Source organism: Antechinus flavipes, chromosome 4 (genome assembly GCF_016432865.1).
Source record: "Antechinus flavipes isolate AdamAnt ecotype Samford, QLD, Australia chromosome 4, AdamAnt_v2, whole genome shotgun sequence".
NCBI classification, from domain to species: Eukaryota; Metazoa; Chordata; class Mammalia; order Dasyuromorphia; family Dasyuridae; genus Antechinus; species Antechinus flavipes.
In genome coordinates, this window is record NC_067401.1 from 49,824,545 (window position 1) to 49,842,200 (window position 17,656).

The 17,656-nt window shown below is 35.0% G+C and overlaps 1 protein-coding gene across 2 annotated transcripts in view; it reads left to right on the top strand.

The window, feature by feature from the left end:
- Positions 1–15,921, top strand: part of PTPN22 (protein tyrosine phosphatase non-receptor type 22) — a 66,086-nt gene extending 50,165 nt beyond the window's left edge. For both annotated transcript variants that reach the window (XM_051992990.1, XM_051992991.1), the window contains exons 18-21: positions 2,941–3,056; positions 4,378–4,408; positions 10,402–10,473; positions 15,779–15,921. In XM_051992990.1, the coding sequence (XP_051848950.1) occupies positions 2,941–3,056; positions 4,378–4,408; positions 10,402–10,473; positions 15,779–15,843 (284 nt within the window). In that variant the 3' untranslated portion in view covers positions 15,844–15,921. The remainder of the gene's footprint in view (positions 1–2,940; positions 3,057–4,377; positions 4,409–10,401; positions 10,474–15,778) is intronic.
- Positions 15,922–17,656: the final 1,735 nt, after the last annotated feature.

Here is a 17,656-nt window from a genome sequence, read left to right on the forward strand (position 1 = left end):
TCCATTCCTGTACTAAAGTTTTGAAACTGAAAATCATTACCCCTTCTCTCAGTGCAATGTAAACTCCCTGAAGACAAAGGCTATTTCATTTTTGCCTTTGTATTACTTAGTAGGTGTTTAATACTTCCTGAATTGAAAAGCTCCACTTTTTAGAGCTCTTCAGAGCAATAGACCTTTTTCAGTTAGTCTTAAATCACCTGACATGTTCTGGGTTGAGCCTACCTCAAGCCAATGTCCTGATAGTTTAAATATGATGTAATATAAATTCTTTGAAATCAAGGATTATTTCATTCTTTCTCATATCACTAAAGCTATTGAAACACGAAGAGACACTATTAGGTAACTGAACAGTAATAGATTTATTTCGGCACAGCAGGAGGGTCTTTAGCATACTACTCATGGATTCAGCTGAGCAGAGCCTGTGGTCTAAGTCGTCCTTTTCAATTCACCAGTCAAATATCAGAAAGCTTCTTGTGGCTATTTTGTACCTAGGTGGTCAGGAAGTGATTGATTACTGTCAGTTTGGGCCTTTAGCTCCTTAGTCAAGTCTTTTAGATAGTTTCGATATTGCTTAAGAAAACACCATCCTAACTCATATGAGGCAGGGGATTAGGATACTGTTTCTCCCACAGAGAGGCTGTTAGTCTGTTCATCTCCCCTATCCTCTTAGGCATCAAAATATAAATTACCGGGCAACTGTAACTATTACCCAATCTTGAGGCGGTATTAAAGTAAAGTTTGTGGTAGGTATTCTTGGTAGGCTATCTATATGTATTAGAAATATGTCATTTTGATTATATTGAATCTTTTGCTCTGTTGTAGGTGAAAGATGAAATGATTCAGGTAAACAGGTTCAATCTGAACATATCTATTTATTAAGTAATGCATGTCAATTACTTAAGAAAGTAGTATCAAACCTTGTCAGCTGAACCTCGAATACAGGAAAACAAAGACTTATACAATAAAAGCAATTAACAAAAAAGGCCAATTAATTAAAAGGAAACAATACAACATTAATAATCTGATTCAGAAACAAAGGAGCAATTTTTCTAAACATATTTCTACATTTATCATGCTGTTCAAGAAAAATCAAATCAAAAGGGGGGGTGGAATAAGAAAAAAATAAGCAAGCAACAACAAAAAAAGTAAAAATACTATGTTGTGCTCCACATTCAATCCCAACGTCCCCTTTCTGGATGCAGATGGCTCTCTCCATCACAAGTATTAGATTTGGCCTGAATCATCTCATTGTTGAAAAGAGCCAATCCATCACAGTTGATCATCACATAAATTTTGTTGTTGCTATGTTCTCTTGCTTCTACGCACTTCATTTAGCATCAATTCATTTAATCAAGTGTTATCTGAGCAGCATAATCTTTGTCCTTGGTTAAGTAGTTAACCAGCAGTTGGAGTTGGTCTAGTTTCCCAGACACAAAGGACTAGTGTAAACAGTTCAACAAGGTTTTCTCACAATTCCGGCAATTGAATAAAGGCAGAATTTGGACTAGACCCATAATTGAATAGAAAGGGAACCAAGCTAGCACCAGAACTGAGTCATAAGATGGCATCAGAGTGATTTACTCAATCCCCACAATTAACCCACTTGTGCTAATTCCCTCAATTCCCTCAGCTCAGAGCTCAAATCTCTGGTCTTTAGCATGTTCTTCACTATTCAATTAAATGAATTGGTATGCCCTCAGGTATCCCCTGAGGGTAGTATGGTGATTGAACTTCTAGATTTCTGTCAAAACTAACCCCTCCCATAATACTTTATGTGAAAGTTTTCTGGTTCTTGGATATGATTGTACATACTGGATGCTGTAATGTGGCACTTCTAGGATGCTGCTCACAATCCTATTTTTTTTTTCAGAGATAAAAAGTTAACATACTCCAAAGGTTTGCTAGTACTATATAAGGATGCAATTATGAGTTGATAGCTCTTTCCATTAAACATAGTGAATTCACATTTTTCACCAATACTTGCAACAATCTTGTTTCGTCCAATCACAGGGTTATCTGCTTACTTAAGGGTTCAAAATGATCATGTAGTACTTTTATGGCAATATAGTGCAATACTTTGGGTACTTTCTAGTGCTTTCCAAAAAATTCCCTTATAGACTAATATATGCTGATTGCTTAGCCACATCTCTGTCATTATTTCAACAGCAGGGTACTCTCTGGATTAAGAAGCTTGAATCCCTGAAGATTACACTCTTGTTTCATGGACTGCCTCACTTTCACATGACTCATGCTTGAAAGGTGGAGGGAATAGGAGAGTGGGTTGGGAAGAGGTATTAACTAGCTCTTGGTACTAATCTCCACAGAAGAATTTCAGCTTTGTGCTTGCCAATGCTAAGTTCTGAAGAGAATAGAAAGTCTGAGTCCCAGCATGTATGAAAAACTGGTGTTCAAGGCCCTCAGAATGGTAGAAGCTGCCTGTGATTAATTGCAAGAGTGTCTGAATTCTTAATAAAGATTAAATGAAAAACAATTAAAGTGATTCACACTCTCCCAAACAATAACTAGAATTTACATAACATGGCATTTTGAGGTTTGCAAAGCACTGTTACTTCATTTGATCCTCACAATTACCATATAAAGTAGGTACTATTATTACCTCCATTTCCTAGATGAGGTAACAGAGGCAGAGAATTCAGGTTTTCTCTACTTGAAATCCAGTGCTTTAGTCATCTTGCTGTATCATTACAACATGCCAGCAAATCTCTTCAAAAGACAGGCAATCTCACCCATTTTATGCAGATTCCTACTAAGCTTAAATTTGCAAGGTATTACTTGACACTGCAGGATCCTATCCACTATACTATTACAGCCTAAAAAGATTGTTTGAAGAATATGTTTATGCACATAAATACATAGATTTAAGAAGTTAGATGAATGAAATGTGCATTTTTATATTTTACTAGTTTTTTGCTTTCTTAGCTATGCAAGTCCAATCTACAGAAACTCAATCTACTAACTGCTTGGAGAACTCGGACGATATAACTTCTTCTCAACAGTCACTGACAACTTCTGGAAAAGGCTTCACAAGGAGCAGGGTAAATAATTACCATTCAAAAACTCCAAAAACTTTCAGTTGCTTTAGTTGTATTTTTTCCTCCATTATAAAGGAAAGTTGCTTTATTCAAACATCTACAGCAGGCCTGCCTTCATCAAAATTGGCAGAGGAAAAACAAAACATGAATCCAAAAACGTTTCCTTAGGCATTTTAAAAACACATATTATGTAGGAAGCACTTGAAGAATTACTAGACTAACAAAAAGAGATATGTTTCTTCCCTGAAAGAATGTATCACATAAGCATAAATTGTGAAAAAAATATTACCAACAAGTGGAAATAAGAGAGGTTGAACACAGTTGTTAGGGCATGTAGATGATATTAGAGTTGGGTTAGGCTAGGGAGGCTTCTAGAGATTTTATGGAATAAACTTTGGGGGAAAAAATCAGAACAGGATAATATGGTGGGTGCAATAAAATGCCTGAGCAAATGAAGGAATAAAGAGCATACTAGGGATGAGAAGCAGGTTGAATTAAAGGCAGCTAATATTTTGAAAGTTCAGGAGCTTGTGTTCAAATCTTGGCTCCACTGCTTAATGTAACTTTGGATTAAGCACTTAATTGTCCTGATTCTGTTTCCAAAAAAGGTGTATTGGGCTCAAAGATCTGATAAAAGTCTGTTCCAACTCTAAAAGGATGATTCTATGATTTATATAAATAACTTCTTGTGGATCTCATTCAAGAAAATGTGTAATTGGATCCTTAAATAGACTTTATAAAGGGACAAATTATCTTCAATTTTTATCAGTTGCCCCATCTGAGATAGAAGAAATAATCTATAGCTTTACAGCTCAAATTGTATTATTTCTAAATAGTATGACATACCTTAGATGGTCTGGAAAAAGTCAATGTGAAGCAACATGCAAAATTCTCAATGAATTTTAAAATGTCAAGATAAAAAAATTGGTCTGCTATGGAAGAATCAGTACACAATTTTCATTGCTACTTTTAAGTAGCTATTTAGGGTAATAGCTGATTTCTCATTTAACGAAACTTAAAAACATTCTGGTTGTTTTTAATTATTTAAAAAAAACATCTCCAAAGATAAAATACAAAATATAATTTTATATAAAAATTTTAGCATTTGACAAAGCATAAGCAAATGAATTCACCTAAATCCATGTGAAGTTACCTTTCCTTTTTTCTTTCCTTCCCTTTTTAGAAAATTGTTAGCACATGTGCCAAGTTGCTTCTCCTGATCTTGTTCTGCTAAAATGCCTACTCCATATTTCCTTATGTGCTTCAGAAATTTTTTGAGTTTTATAGTGAAAAAAATTAACATTCTTCTCTCCTTGTTTTTTAGAGTTTAAAAATTCTACGAAATGTGAAAAAAAGTAAGTTTTTAAAAAGTTATTACTATTTAGCATTTTTGTTCCCAGGATGAGGTGGGATCTTAAGGTTCCAATAAATTGGGGACATGATCCTAAGCCCTCTGCTATAGACTGCTGATATTGGGCCTCAGATGAAAATGTAGAAGAAATTCCTGTTTAATAGAGAAGAGCAATTCCTTTTGTAATGTTTGTTTGGCACCCTACCCATCCTAAGTTGCTCTAACATAAGAGTGTTATTTAAAACTCCCAGCAACCTAACCTCAGATGTGTTCTTTTTGACAACAGTTATAGCAAAGCATATTGTGAACCACATGTGTTGTTTTTATAAAATAGGCAAAGCACTGACAAGTTTTCAAATTTCATAAAGTATTATTAGCAGTAAGGGCCTGTTGTTTACCATTGTGTCAAAATGCAATGAAAATAAAACCTACAGGCTCCTGCATGTGGTAAATTCTCTCTACAAACATATATCCTGTATACAGTTCTGAATCACAACTACAATTACGCCTGGCCAAAGTTGACAAAACATGATTATATGTTCCTCAATAAATTAAAGTGTTTTAGAACTCTAAATTTCCTTGGCTTTATATATACTAATTCCTCTTTGGTTAAAATATACAACATAATGTCTTGGAACTTTAGTTCAAGACTAGATTACCGTATATACTCGAGTATAAGCCCACCCAAATGTAAGCCGAGACCCCTAATTTTAACCCAAAAATCTGGGAAAACTTATTGTATCAGTAGGTTTAGGTAGCGCACCAGTGCCCATAGAGGAGGAGAGCGGGTGCCAGTATACGTATGTAGAGCTGTTGCCAGCATTAGTATACAGTCCAGTTACTGACTGTGATACTACAGGAACAGCCACATCACCGTAGCAATGGCCGGCCCTGTAGTATCACAGTCGGCACTCGAGCTGTATACTACACAGCAGGGGGGCATTCAAAGGGATATTTACACATGTTTTATCTAGTGACTCGAGTATAAGCCGAGGAGGGGATTTTCTGCCCAAAAATTGGGCAGCTTTTTATTTACAAGTTATATGCATAGATCATTTTACAGCATTGACAATTGCCAAACCCTTTGTTTCAATTTTCTCCCTCCTTCCCCCCCATCCCCCAGATGGCATGTTGACCAATACATGTTAAATATGTTAAAGTATAAATTAAATACAATATTAGTATACATGTCCAAACAGTTATTGTTGTATAAAAAGAATCAGACTTTGAAATTGTGTACAATTAGGCTGCACATTTTCAAAAGGAATTTTTGCCAGAAAAACTAAAACAGCATTGAAATGACTATTCAATCGTCCACTCGGGATTTTCTTGGTTTGTGCCATTTCTTTCTCTGACTCATTTGACCAATGAAGAAATTGAGACCATAAGTTTAAATGGTTTGCCCAGGGTAACACAGCTAGTGTCTGAGGCAGAATTTTAAATCAGGAAGATGAGTCTTCTAGACTGGGTACTCTATCTAAGGTGCCACTTAGTGTTCCCTTTGAAATAAAAAAGTTTATAGAATACCAGTAACAACTCACCTCTATATGCTCTACTTGTTACTTTCCTCGTAACAATCCAATTAGTTAAGTATTTCAAGTGTTATCTACATTTCTCAGAAGAGCAAAGTGAGGCTCAGAAATTAAGAATGGCTGTTCTAGAGTCCTAGCCATGAGGTGTCCAGAATTAGCCTGAGCCTGGTCAGACTGGTCAGGGTATGTATGGGATGCCTTCTTTTGCTCCTTGACCTCTATCCTCAGTTAGAGGCTTATTAAGCCAATCGAGCCTCCACACCCCTAGTTCCCAATCTGAGGCTGGTATGGATGCTTCCTTCAGCCCCGCCCAGACCTGCAGCTCTATATGCAACCTGAGCCTCAGCGGCCCACTTATCTCTTAGATAAAGATGGCATCTTCATGTCAAGGATTCTTCCTTATTTTCAAGTCCTGATATTAGACCTCATTTCTTCATTTCTCACATAATGGTTTCTGAACTCGAGCCCCAGAGCCCCTCTCCGCGGCTCCTGGTTTCCCACGATTAGAGGGGCATTCCCTGCACTGAAGCCCTATTTCCCTGGCTACAGTTGGAGGACAAACACTTCTCCATTTTGGGCCTTCCCAGAGACAGGGTGGCTGACCTGCCCCTTCCCTTCAAGTTCTCACAAACTCCATTTGATAATCTCCTGGTTGAGGGGAGAGGGGAGTAGGTATGAAGTGCCCTGGATTGGGGTCTGGAAGGTCAGGGCTGGTGGTCTCAATTGTGATTATGGCTAAGTAGCTTTACCTCAGGACCTCAAGATCCTCAACCGTAAACTGGGATAATACTAAAATAAATCCCAGGGTTGGTAGAAAGAAAATGTTTTGAAAACCCTAAAATATTTGGGTTATTGTAAATTAAATTGTGAGATATGTTTGATCCAATAACTTGTGGTCTGCTCAGAGGAAGTCTTCTGGGTTGTGGAGATCAAATTATAAAATCAGGAAGTTCCCAGGCAAGTACAGATTTAGAATAAGGGAGGGAGGTGCTTGTAAGACTTATTTTAATCAAGCTGTGGTAGTTATTAAATAGTCAGATGACACAAAGTTTAAAAGAATAGCTAAAATGTTAGATGACAGGATCCAAAATGAGGCTGAATTAATTAAAATGAAATTTAATAGGGATAAATCACATCTGAATTTAAAAAATCTTCATAGGCAAAATATGAGAGAGATGAAACAACAACTGATTATCTGAAAAAGATTTGGGGGTTTCAGTGGCCTGAAAACTCAGTAAGGCAACAGCATGAAATAATTTAAAAAGTAATGTGATATCAGACTGTGCAAAGAAACGCAGAATCCAAGACAAAAGACATGAGTCTTGCTACAACAGGCCACATCTAAAGTATTCTAGGTACCACATTTTAGATAGCACTGGATTTTTAGAAAGTTGGAAAGTTTGCAGAGAGCAATCAGAGTGGTAAAGAGCCTAAAAATCAGTTCAGATAAGGTTTGGTTGAAGGAATGGGGAATGTTAAGCTTGAAAGAGATTTGGGTAAAGGGAGAAAGAGCATTGCCTAATTATCTTTAAATATTTGATTACTTAAGTAAGTATTTAAGTAATTTGAGTATTTAATATTTGATATTAATATTTGAGTATTTAAGTTATTTAAGTAAGTTGTCAAATGGAAAAGTAGAATTAGAGTTTTTCTATTTTGCCACAGAAGATAGAACTGGGAAAATGAGAAGTCATATAGAGGATAAAAAACAAAAACAAAAACATTTCTTAAACCTAAAAAAAAGTTACCCAAAGATGGTTATAAGACTATTATAGGAGTTAATAGATTTCCCCCTCACTAAATGGAGTTTTTTAAATAAAAATTGGGTGATCCATTATTGGACACTCTGTTGATGATATCCTTAATCAGGTACAGATTGGATTAACTGGCCTTTGATGTACTTTTCCAACTCTTGAGATTCATTGTATGATCACCATCCATGAATATTTTTGTTTTAGAACTGGTACTGGTAATCTAAAATTAAGATACTTTCTTTTCTTCTCCCACAACTGTTCTATTTAGGCTGGAAGATAAACACATACTTAATACAGCGCTCAAATATATTTTAAATTATAAACTGAATCATTAAAAAACATTAAACATAAAAAAGGTTTTTATGATAAATTAAACTTCTGTCTTCTGCTAGAGAGTTTGTTTTTTAAGATGTATATAGAAAACATAAAGTAATAAAACTTAGTGTTCCATCACTAATCAAAAACTTGTGTGATCCATGGCAGACAATTTAGTATTTCTAAGATTAAAGATAATCTTATGTTAATTATATTCTAAATTTACTCTTCCCTTTAAAGGAGGTACTACTATTTGACTACATAGGTATCCTATTTACACAGGATAAAAGAATAAGTTTTACCTCAGAACTATCAAGGATTCATTTTTCGATGACCTAATGATAGGGTTTTATCATAATAAATCCCCATAAAAAGAGTTCTAGGTGCATATTTCAGAGCTGAGTAACCAATAGTATCCAGAACACATAAGATTAACAAATTCTAGGAACAATCATTCCTAATTTTACTGTGTGGAGAACAAGCATCGGGGCTGATCCCTAAGGATGATTACTTTGGGATACCACAGGCTTCTGTTCTTTTCCATTCTTGTGTTTTCATCACAAAGCTTCCTTACACTTACTTACTGAAATAAGATCTAATTGTGCTTTGTATTATTTAAGACAAAATAATAATTTTAAAAGCTTTCTTTTATGGCAATTTACTCCCACTTCAATGCCTAATTAAATTGTTTTATGCTGATGTTTATAAATTCTAGGGCTACACTACACTGCAGCCCTTTTAGCACCAACTACAATAAGCTTCAAGATCCTTCAAGGCAAACTCTAAGACCCTTTGGGCTTCAATAAGACCCTCTTTCTGGTTAGGAGGCTGCCTCCAGCTACTCAGATTATAGCAGAGCTGTCTGATGGACAGGGAACAAGTTTCTGGGCTCTGGCCATTTCCTCAGGTTCTTTGTGATGACTCATCCTTCAAGTAAACCTGGAGGAAAGGGTCTCCAAATCATCATTACAATTATACAAGATAAAAAAATACATACTTGTACACATATGATGACATAAGTAGCTCATCATCATTATACATTTGGGCCCTGCTGCTATTGAGGTGTACAAGCTAACAGGCAGTCCTTTTTGCTATCCTCCACATGCACACAAAGTGTAAGGTTGAAAATTTATGTTTATTGTTTAGAAAATCTATATAAGCCTATTATTTTCATTTCTAGATAGTGCCTAGTGTAGTAGCAATAAGGCAAAATGCTTACTGTGTTTATATTAGGCTATTTTTGCAAACTGCCATAAAAATTACACGAGGAGGGTAAAGCATCAGAAAAGATGTTTTTAGACAGTGTTGGATGAGCATATGTGAATATGGAGCAGCAAGAAGTGTAGGCTGCACATAAATAACTAAAATTGGAGGAGGGGTAGAATCTTATTTAGCCAGAAAGACTTTCTGGGAATCATAGGCTTAAAAGAGGGCTTCAGATGGTGGGAAAGACACACTGGCAAACAGAATCAATCCATCAGGAAGATTTTTTCGCCAGGCACTGGAAATAGAAAAAGCAAAAAATAGTCCCTGCCTTCAAATGTTAAGACATTTAAGTGGTGGGGACAACTTGAAAGGTAATATACCTCTGTACATGGAGAATAGTGGAAGGCAGACCTAGGGAAGGCTTTCTAAGAGGCCTAAAGAAAAGGCCTCTTGCATGAAATAAAGGTTGAACTAAATTTTAAAAGAAGCTAGGGATTCCAAAGAGGCAAGAGATTTGGAGGAAATGTATTCCAGGAGAAAGTGAGGGCAAAGGTATAGGTAATAGAGATGGAATGTTATCCTATATGTGAAAACAGGAAGTAAGCCAGTATGGCAATAGTAGAGTGCTGATGGAGGTTGGAAGGGAGAGGTTGGGAAGACAGATAAAATATAAGATAGGAAAAATACTTTTTAAAAACTTTAAATACCCTTAGGATAAAATATAAATGCTTTAGTTTGGTAACAGGGAACCATTACAGTTTACTGACTTTGGGGGAGGGAAAGTGTGGTTTGACTTACACTTTAGGAAAATCACTTTGGTGAATAGAGGTGAATGTAAGAGAAAACATAGAAATAAGGAGTATGTAATTGGGAACAAAGTGCTGTTTATGATATATAATTCTGAAGCCAAATTCTTATTTTTATTTATTTTTAGTCTGAATCAGACAATTTTGTGTTTTTAATCTTAATACACAAACATTTTGTTATGTTTAATATGATGATATGTATCTTCTTGGGCATGTAATGATAATCATTTTTATTTATAATCCTATGAAGAAAGATTATGGGTATTTATTTAACTAAGTGGAAAATTGTATTATAATAGCTGTGATTATAGATAGAAAGTCTTATTCTGTAGTCTGAAGAACTATGCAAGTTTGTTTTTACATCTTTCCCTCTTAAATTTCCAGGTAACTCATCACAATCAGTCAAGCCAACAGAATCTAGACAATCAAATCATTTTAGCTCCTTTTTGAACCTTGGTATGTATTATTTTGGAGTTATTTTTTAATAGTTTTGGCCAAGTTGTGTGTATATTGAGTATAGGGCTTTATACTTTGAATTTATCTTAAAAGTGACATAATTTGGGACTTTTACTGACTCATTTTGGAAACTAAAATTAGGCCAACAAAATTATTTTCTTCCCATTAGTCATGTACTTTTAGTCATATATATGGAAAGATATATATCAAATACACACACATATATATATATATACATACATCTAGTCATAAACATACAGTAGATACCAAATAGTATATGATAGATAAATATACAAACTTAATGGAGAATATAGATTTTATAATGAATCTAGTTCATGGCTAAAACAAAGTTATAATGAATTCCCCGGTATGATAAAAATAGTTACCTGATCTTGTGTAAAATGGAAAATAAAGTAGCTTTAATATCTTAAAAATGTGTGGTTCAGAAATGGTGAGGAGTCACCATTTAATAAAAAAAAGCTGGAGAGATCTCTAGAAGCAAAGCAAAGTTTATTAAATATTCTTGTGAGAAGGGCATCCCACCCATCCAGCAGACAATTGAAGGGAGGAAGCACCTTCTGGGTCAGGGTTAACATTTTTAATCCCTAACGGAGATACCCCCTCCCACCACTGACCCTCATCCTCATTGGCTGAGGATCTTACATTCTAAACGAGGGAACTACCCAGGAAATTGAACTTGACCAATAAGTACATAGTTGCCCATATTTGACTGAAATAGGGAGAAAATGATGTCATGGGACGATGGCAGGAAGGGGATTTAGGTATACCCTTGATTCAATCTTCAAAGTCCTTCAGGCCTACTCAAACTCTGAAGTAGATGAAGCCCTACTCGATTTTCACAACTGTCTTGAAAGATCTCACCTCATCTCATTCAAAAACATACTAATGTAATTATTCATCCAATTACAAACATTCTAGATCTATAATTGTATAGTGATCATCTGACATTATTTTAAACATCCTATTATTTGTCATATACATGATACTTAATAGCACCATTGTAGACTATCATTTAGTTGTAATAATTATGATAATTAATAGAGAATATTATTACTAAAGGATATTATTAACCAAAAAGCTTAATATGATCCAAAAGTGCTTAGATATTTTTGGATAAAAGTAGCATACAAGCCTATAAAAGGGTGACTGACTCCTGTTTGTTCTGATACTTTGATTTTTTTTTTTGAGGTAGAAACTTTCTTAGAACTAAATATTTCTTATTTTGTACCTTATATTTATTTGAGTCTTTCAATTTGTCTGTTAACTCACCTTTTAAATAAGTGGAAAAATAATTAGGCAATCATTTCAAAGTTCTACTCAGATACTTCATTGTGATGTGGTGCTAACCCAGCCTTCTTAAACTCTCTAGGACAGCATTAATTACCCAATCCAGAAAGGTTTGTGTAAGGACCTAGAGAGAGATAGACTGTCATTAAGGTCCAGCCTAGTGAATGAATTCAAAAGCCATCAGCAATTAAAGACATTTTTTGGGTCATCATAAAACTTAGTGTGCAAAGTATGTTACATTCAATTTAGTTCAGTTCCTCATCTTTTATCCGAATTCTGTAGTACTTTCCTAAGTTGTTCCCCTTTTTTTCCAAACCATCCTCTAAAGAGCAACCAAACTAATATTCCTAAAATATAGATCTGACTCACAAAATTTTCAATTACTCCCTATTGCCTCTGGGATAAAGTACAAAATTATCAGACTTTCATTTAAAGGCCTTTGCAATATGATCCCCACCTACTTTTCCATTATTAAATGAAGGGGCTGAAGTATAGAAATGAACTTTCTTTTAGGTTTCTTCTAACACTCAAGTTTTACTATTTAATTTAATGAAAACATCTGCTTCAAAGCAGTAAAACTCCCTGTGCCAAGAGAAGTAACTTACTCACAATATGGCTGGATCCATTTATATAAATCAGCTCTAATTTATAACGAGCTGGATTACATATTCCGTTTTCCAGCATCTCAGGTTATGAACTGCCCTTCTTTCTTCAACTCTTAGGCTGACTGGTCTAGGAACAGGGTCTTGGGTCTTAAGACCAAGGATGCCCCCTGCTGATCCCCGCAGAGAACTGTTGGACCCAGCATTCTTCTCCAGTTCCCCCCATTCCTAGGGAAGGTATTCAGAGTTCTTTCATACCCTTTTTGGCCTGCAGATCCAAGCCCGCATCCCTTTCACTCCCTTGGCTCGTGCTTGCTTCCAGCCTCCAACACCTGATCCTATTTGGTCTTTAGAGCTCTTCATAACCCAGCTTCGGGCTGCCTTGCCAGTGTTCTCCCAGCTTATTCTCTCATGGCCACAGTGATCTGGCTGCTCCATGAACGAGACGTTACATTTTCCCACTCTGGAATGTCCCCCCAGGCCTGGAATGATCTTCATTTTTGCTTACCAACTTCCCAAAGCTTCACTTGTTTCCTAAAACCCCATCTTCTGGCCAACCCCGCTAGGGCTTTCCCTCTATTATTTCCTGTTTATCCTGTACATACTTATACATATTTGTTTGCTTCTCTCCCTCATAGATTGTAAACTCCTTGAGGGCAAAGAATGTTTTTGTATGCTCAGGCTTGATTGAGCACAAATACAGACACAGACACAGACATGCCACACTCTCCCCTCTACCCCCTCTTCAACTCTAGTGCACCTTAAGAAAACTTCTGTTTTCATTTTCTTTAGTTCTTTACATGGGGGAAAAATGTGGGGCAAGGAGGGGGTACTAAAAAGACTCTTAATGACCTTGGAGTCAGGAATACCTGAATTCAAGTGCCACTTGTGACATATACTGGCTACCTATAAACAAATCAGTTTAACTTCTCAGTTGTTCCAGGCAACTCACCTGACTGCTAATTATGCATCAGTCACTATCTGCAGCACTGAAAGTATTTACACTGAATTCCCCACATGGATGAAATCACAGATCCAGATCAGAAACAAACAAAAAAGCCTATCTATAATCATACAGTTAATAACTCTGAGAAGGGAATTCAAATTCTTCTCCCAACTTTCAGAGTATTCTCTTCTTGTACCTAACATACTCCACCTATCTCAAAGAACCTCTTAACATTTATATAAACTGAAACTGTGAAAAAGTTGCATTTAATGTGGCATTAAAAAATAAATTTCTATGGAATATCCAATTTGATCTTTATCTGAAATGTAAATTTCTTAATATTTAAGGAGAGCAGGGATCGAGGAATATACTTGGCTTTGCGGTACTTCAATATCCTGTCCATGCATAACCAAAAATCTCTATACAAGAATTATTACTAAAATCTTTAAATGGTTTCCTAATGCAAGAAATTATTAGGATGTAATTATTTCACTTAAACTTAGTCTTAATATCAATTCTGCTGTACTTATCAAAATATCAGCTAATGAATTTAAAAAAGGCTTTATTTTAAAAATACTTATGTATATCATAGAACCTATTAGAATCATCAGATGCATGAAAAGCTTAAACATTTTCAGTAAATAAGAACTTATACTAAGTTCTCATAAGCCTGTTTCATTTTCAAGAAGTTTTAAGAGGTTGTAACATCTAAAAAAGTTTGAGAATCTTTGGTCTAAGAAAGATACATCCAAATGGCCATCCTTTCTTTAAAATGCTGGCATTATTAATAAAATGATTAAATTAATCAAAAATTCTGTTTCAAACTTTAAAAAATAAAAAGGACTTATCCCCTACTCAAACCTGAGTGGAACACAAGCAAGACTGCCCACCTGAGTGAGGCCCAAATAGAGAAAAAGATTAGCTCAATCTTCAGACAAAGTCTTGAAATGAAGAAAAAGAGTGAAATCTGAACCTCCCTAAATCATTGGTTATTAATAACCATTTCTCTCAGGATTTTTACTAACATGAAGCCAAAAGTCCCCTTCCTATAATTTTCAGACATGATTTTAGCTTTGTCTTCTGGAGTCACACAGAATAACTAATAACTCAGTTTCCTCTTTAATATGATGTAGAATAGTAACAATTCAAATTTATTTAGCCCTGTACAACTATGGTTTTTGTTGGGGCAATCTAGTGAAATCAAATTATGGATTAAGAAATAGCACTAAGGAAGTTAAGTGTGTGGTGGGCAAATATCAATAGAAGTCACTTAAGGAATCTTACAGGGAGCATACTGACAGAGAAAACCATCCATTTACATTATTTACATTGTATTATATTTTAATTTATTGTAAAATAACACTTTACCCTGATTCATGCTGCACTAGAGGGGACTGCTGGTTCTCCTTTGGTTATGACAAACCTCTGGTCTGGATGATTCTACTGTCCCTTCTAGAGCTCCATCTGTAAGACTTTTCTTTGCATCTCCAATATCAATCTGACACAAAGTACTTAAATGCTTGCTAATTGATGACAGAGTTGCCAACATCCTTTTAACTATCCTCCTTCATCCCATTCAGTTTGCCGTGGTCCTTGATAGAATGCAATGCTCAAAACTGAGTACAATCTTTTTTTTTTTTTTAATTTAATTTTTTTCTGGTTATACACATACATTCATTAAAAACAACAACAACAACACATTTCTTTATGAATCATGTTGGGAGAGAAAAATCAGAATCAGAGGGAAAAAACCTCTCGAGGGGAGGGGGGGAAACAAGAAAAAGGAACAAAGCATGTGTTGATTTACATTCAGTCTACATAGTTCTCTCTCTGGCTGCAAATGATTTTCTGTCCAAAGTCTATTGGGATTGCTTTGGATCACTGAACCACTGAGAAAAATCAAGTCTTTCATAGCTTTATCATTGCACAATCTTGCTGCTTGTTTTGTTCAACATCAGTTCATGTAAATCTTTCTAAGCCTTTCTAAAGTCAGCCTGTTCACCTTTTTTTTTTTAATAGAATAATATTCCATGATTTTCATATACATAACTTATTCAAACATTTCCTAATTGATGGGCATCTACTCATTTTCCAATTCTTTGCTACCACAAAGAAGAATTGCTACAAACATTTTCACATATATAGGTCCTTTTCCCTCCTTTACAATTTCCTTGGGATACAGACCTAGTAGTATTATTACTGGATCAAAGAGTATGCAGTTATGTCTCTTTGGAAATAGTTCCAAATTGCTCTCCAAATGGCTGGATCATTTTCACAACTGAGTACAGTCTTACAGGGACAATCTATCCAAGACAATGGGAGTGCGTCTATCACTTGCTATTATAATTTCTATTAATATAGCCTAAGATCACATGAGCTTTTTTTTTTTTTTTTTAAAGCAGCCAGGGCCATATGCATATGTTAATATTTTCCAATTTTTTTCTTCCAGGTTTTGCAAACCGTTTTTCAAAACCAAAAGGACCAAGAAATCCACCGCCTACATGGAATATTTAATCTAACTTCAAACTTGCATTCAGAAAAACGCAAATTGGAATTTGCAGTTTAAGAGAGCATTGTAGCTAAACAAAAACATCAGAATGCTGCCAGATGTCAAAAATTGCTCTATAATCACTATATCACGAATGAAGTGATAGGTTAATGACACAAATGGTTTTGAAACAAGAGATGCACAAATATATATATATATTATTTTGGGATGTTTATCTTATTATTTACATCTAGTTGGAAGTAACTAGTTTAAGAGTTGTATTTAGAAGTTTGAGAATGAATTTTCTTTTCACTTTCACAAGAAGCTATTCTTGTATATAATGTGGTAATAAGGTTTGCAAAAGTTGGATGCTAGATATTTCTACATAGACCTGCTTCCATGTGACATTAAGGAAGTGACTCAACTTGTCTTGGCATGTTTTTTTTTTTTTTTTGTCTACAAGATACAAATAATTATATTAGTCTTGCACATCTACCAAACAAGGTGTTGTGGAAAATAAAAAATCCATATAAAAGTCCTTTGAAAATATGAAGTACTATTCAAATATAAGCTGATATTATTATTAGAAACTTATTGTTATGGTTTACATTAAGAATTAACCTAATAATTTCTTTCTTTTTTTGTATTCACCTAACAAATAAAACAATATAGCCCCCCAAATGGGAAAATCAATAGGGAAGTAAAGAAAAGCTGGGCAGCTTTTAAAACAATATTTCATATGTAGGGATATCTCATGGTCTGCTGTATGTATAGCATTTTCCCCCTTCTATCCTTATTTAAATTTAAATGTTGAATTTTAAAGAAAATTTATTTTATTTTTAATTTTTAATAACATTTTATTTTCAAAATACATACAAAGCTAGTTTTCATTCACTCTTGCAAAAACCTTATGTTCTAAATTTTTCTCCCTCCCTTCCCATCACTTCCCTCTCCTAGACAACAGGGAATCCAATATAGGTTAAACATGCTCAAATCTTCTATCCATATTACCACAACTATCATGCTGCACAAGAAAAATTAGATCAAAAAGGAAAAAAAAATGAAAGGAAAAAAAAACAAGTAAACAACAACAAAAGAGATGAAAATATGTTGTGGTCCACACTCAGAACCCACAGTTCTCTCTTTGGGTGTGGATGGCTCTCCATCACACGTCTATTGGAATTGGCCTGAATCACCTCATTGTTGAAGAGAGCCACATCCATCAGAATTGATCATTGTATAATCTTGCTATTGCTGCATACATTGTTTTCCTGGTTCTGCTCATTTCACTTAGCATCAGTTCATATAAGTCTCTCCAGGCCTCTCTGAAATCATTCCGCTGATCATTTCTTACAGAATAATAATATTCCATAACATTCATATACCATAGCTTATTCAACCTTTCCCCAACTAATGGGCAAACACTCAGTTTTCAGTTTCTTGCCACTACAAAAAAAAAAGTCAGCTTCAAACATTTTTGCACATGAGAGTCCTTTTCTATTTTTATGATCTCTTTGGGATACAGGCTCAGGAGAGACATTGCTGGATCAAAGGGTATGCACAGTTTGATAGCCCTTAAAATTTTTAAAGTAAATTTAAACTTTTTAAAGTTAAAAAACGTCCTCAAATCCGCTGTGGACCTAATCAAACTAAGATAAAACAATACATCTACAGGGCATTTACTAAGTACCAGGCCCTATGCTAAGTGTTTAAATTTTTATCTCATTTGTTCCTCACAATAACTCTCTTAAGTGGATGGACACTGGGAAGGAACTCCTTCACAAGTATTCAGATCATAAACGATGTTACTCTATTTTTGATGGAAAAATGCATTGTGAT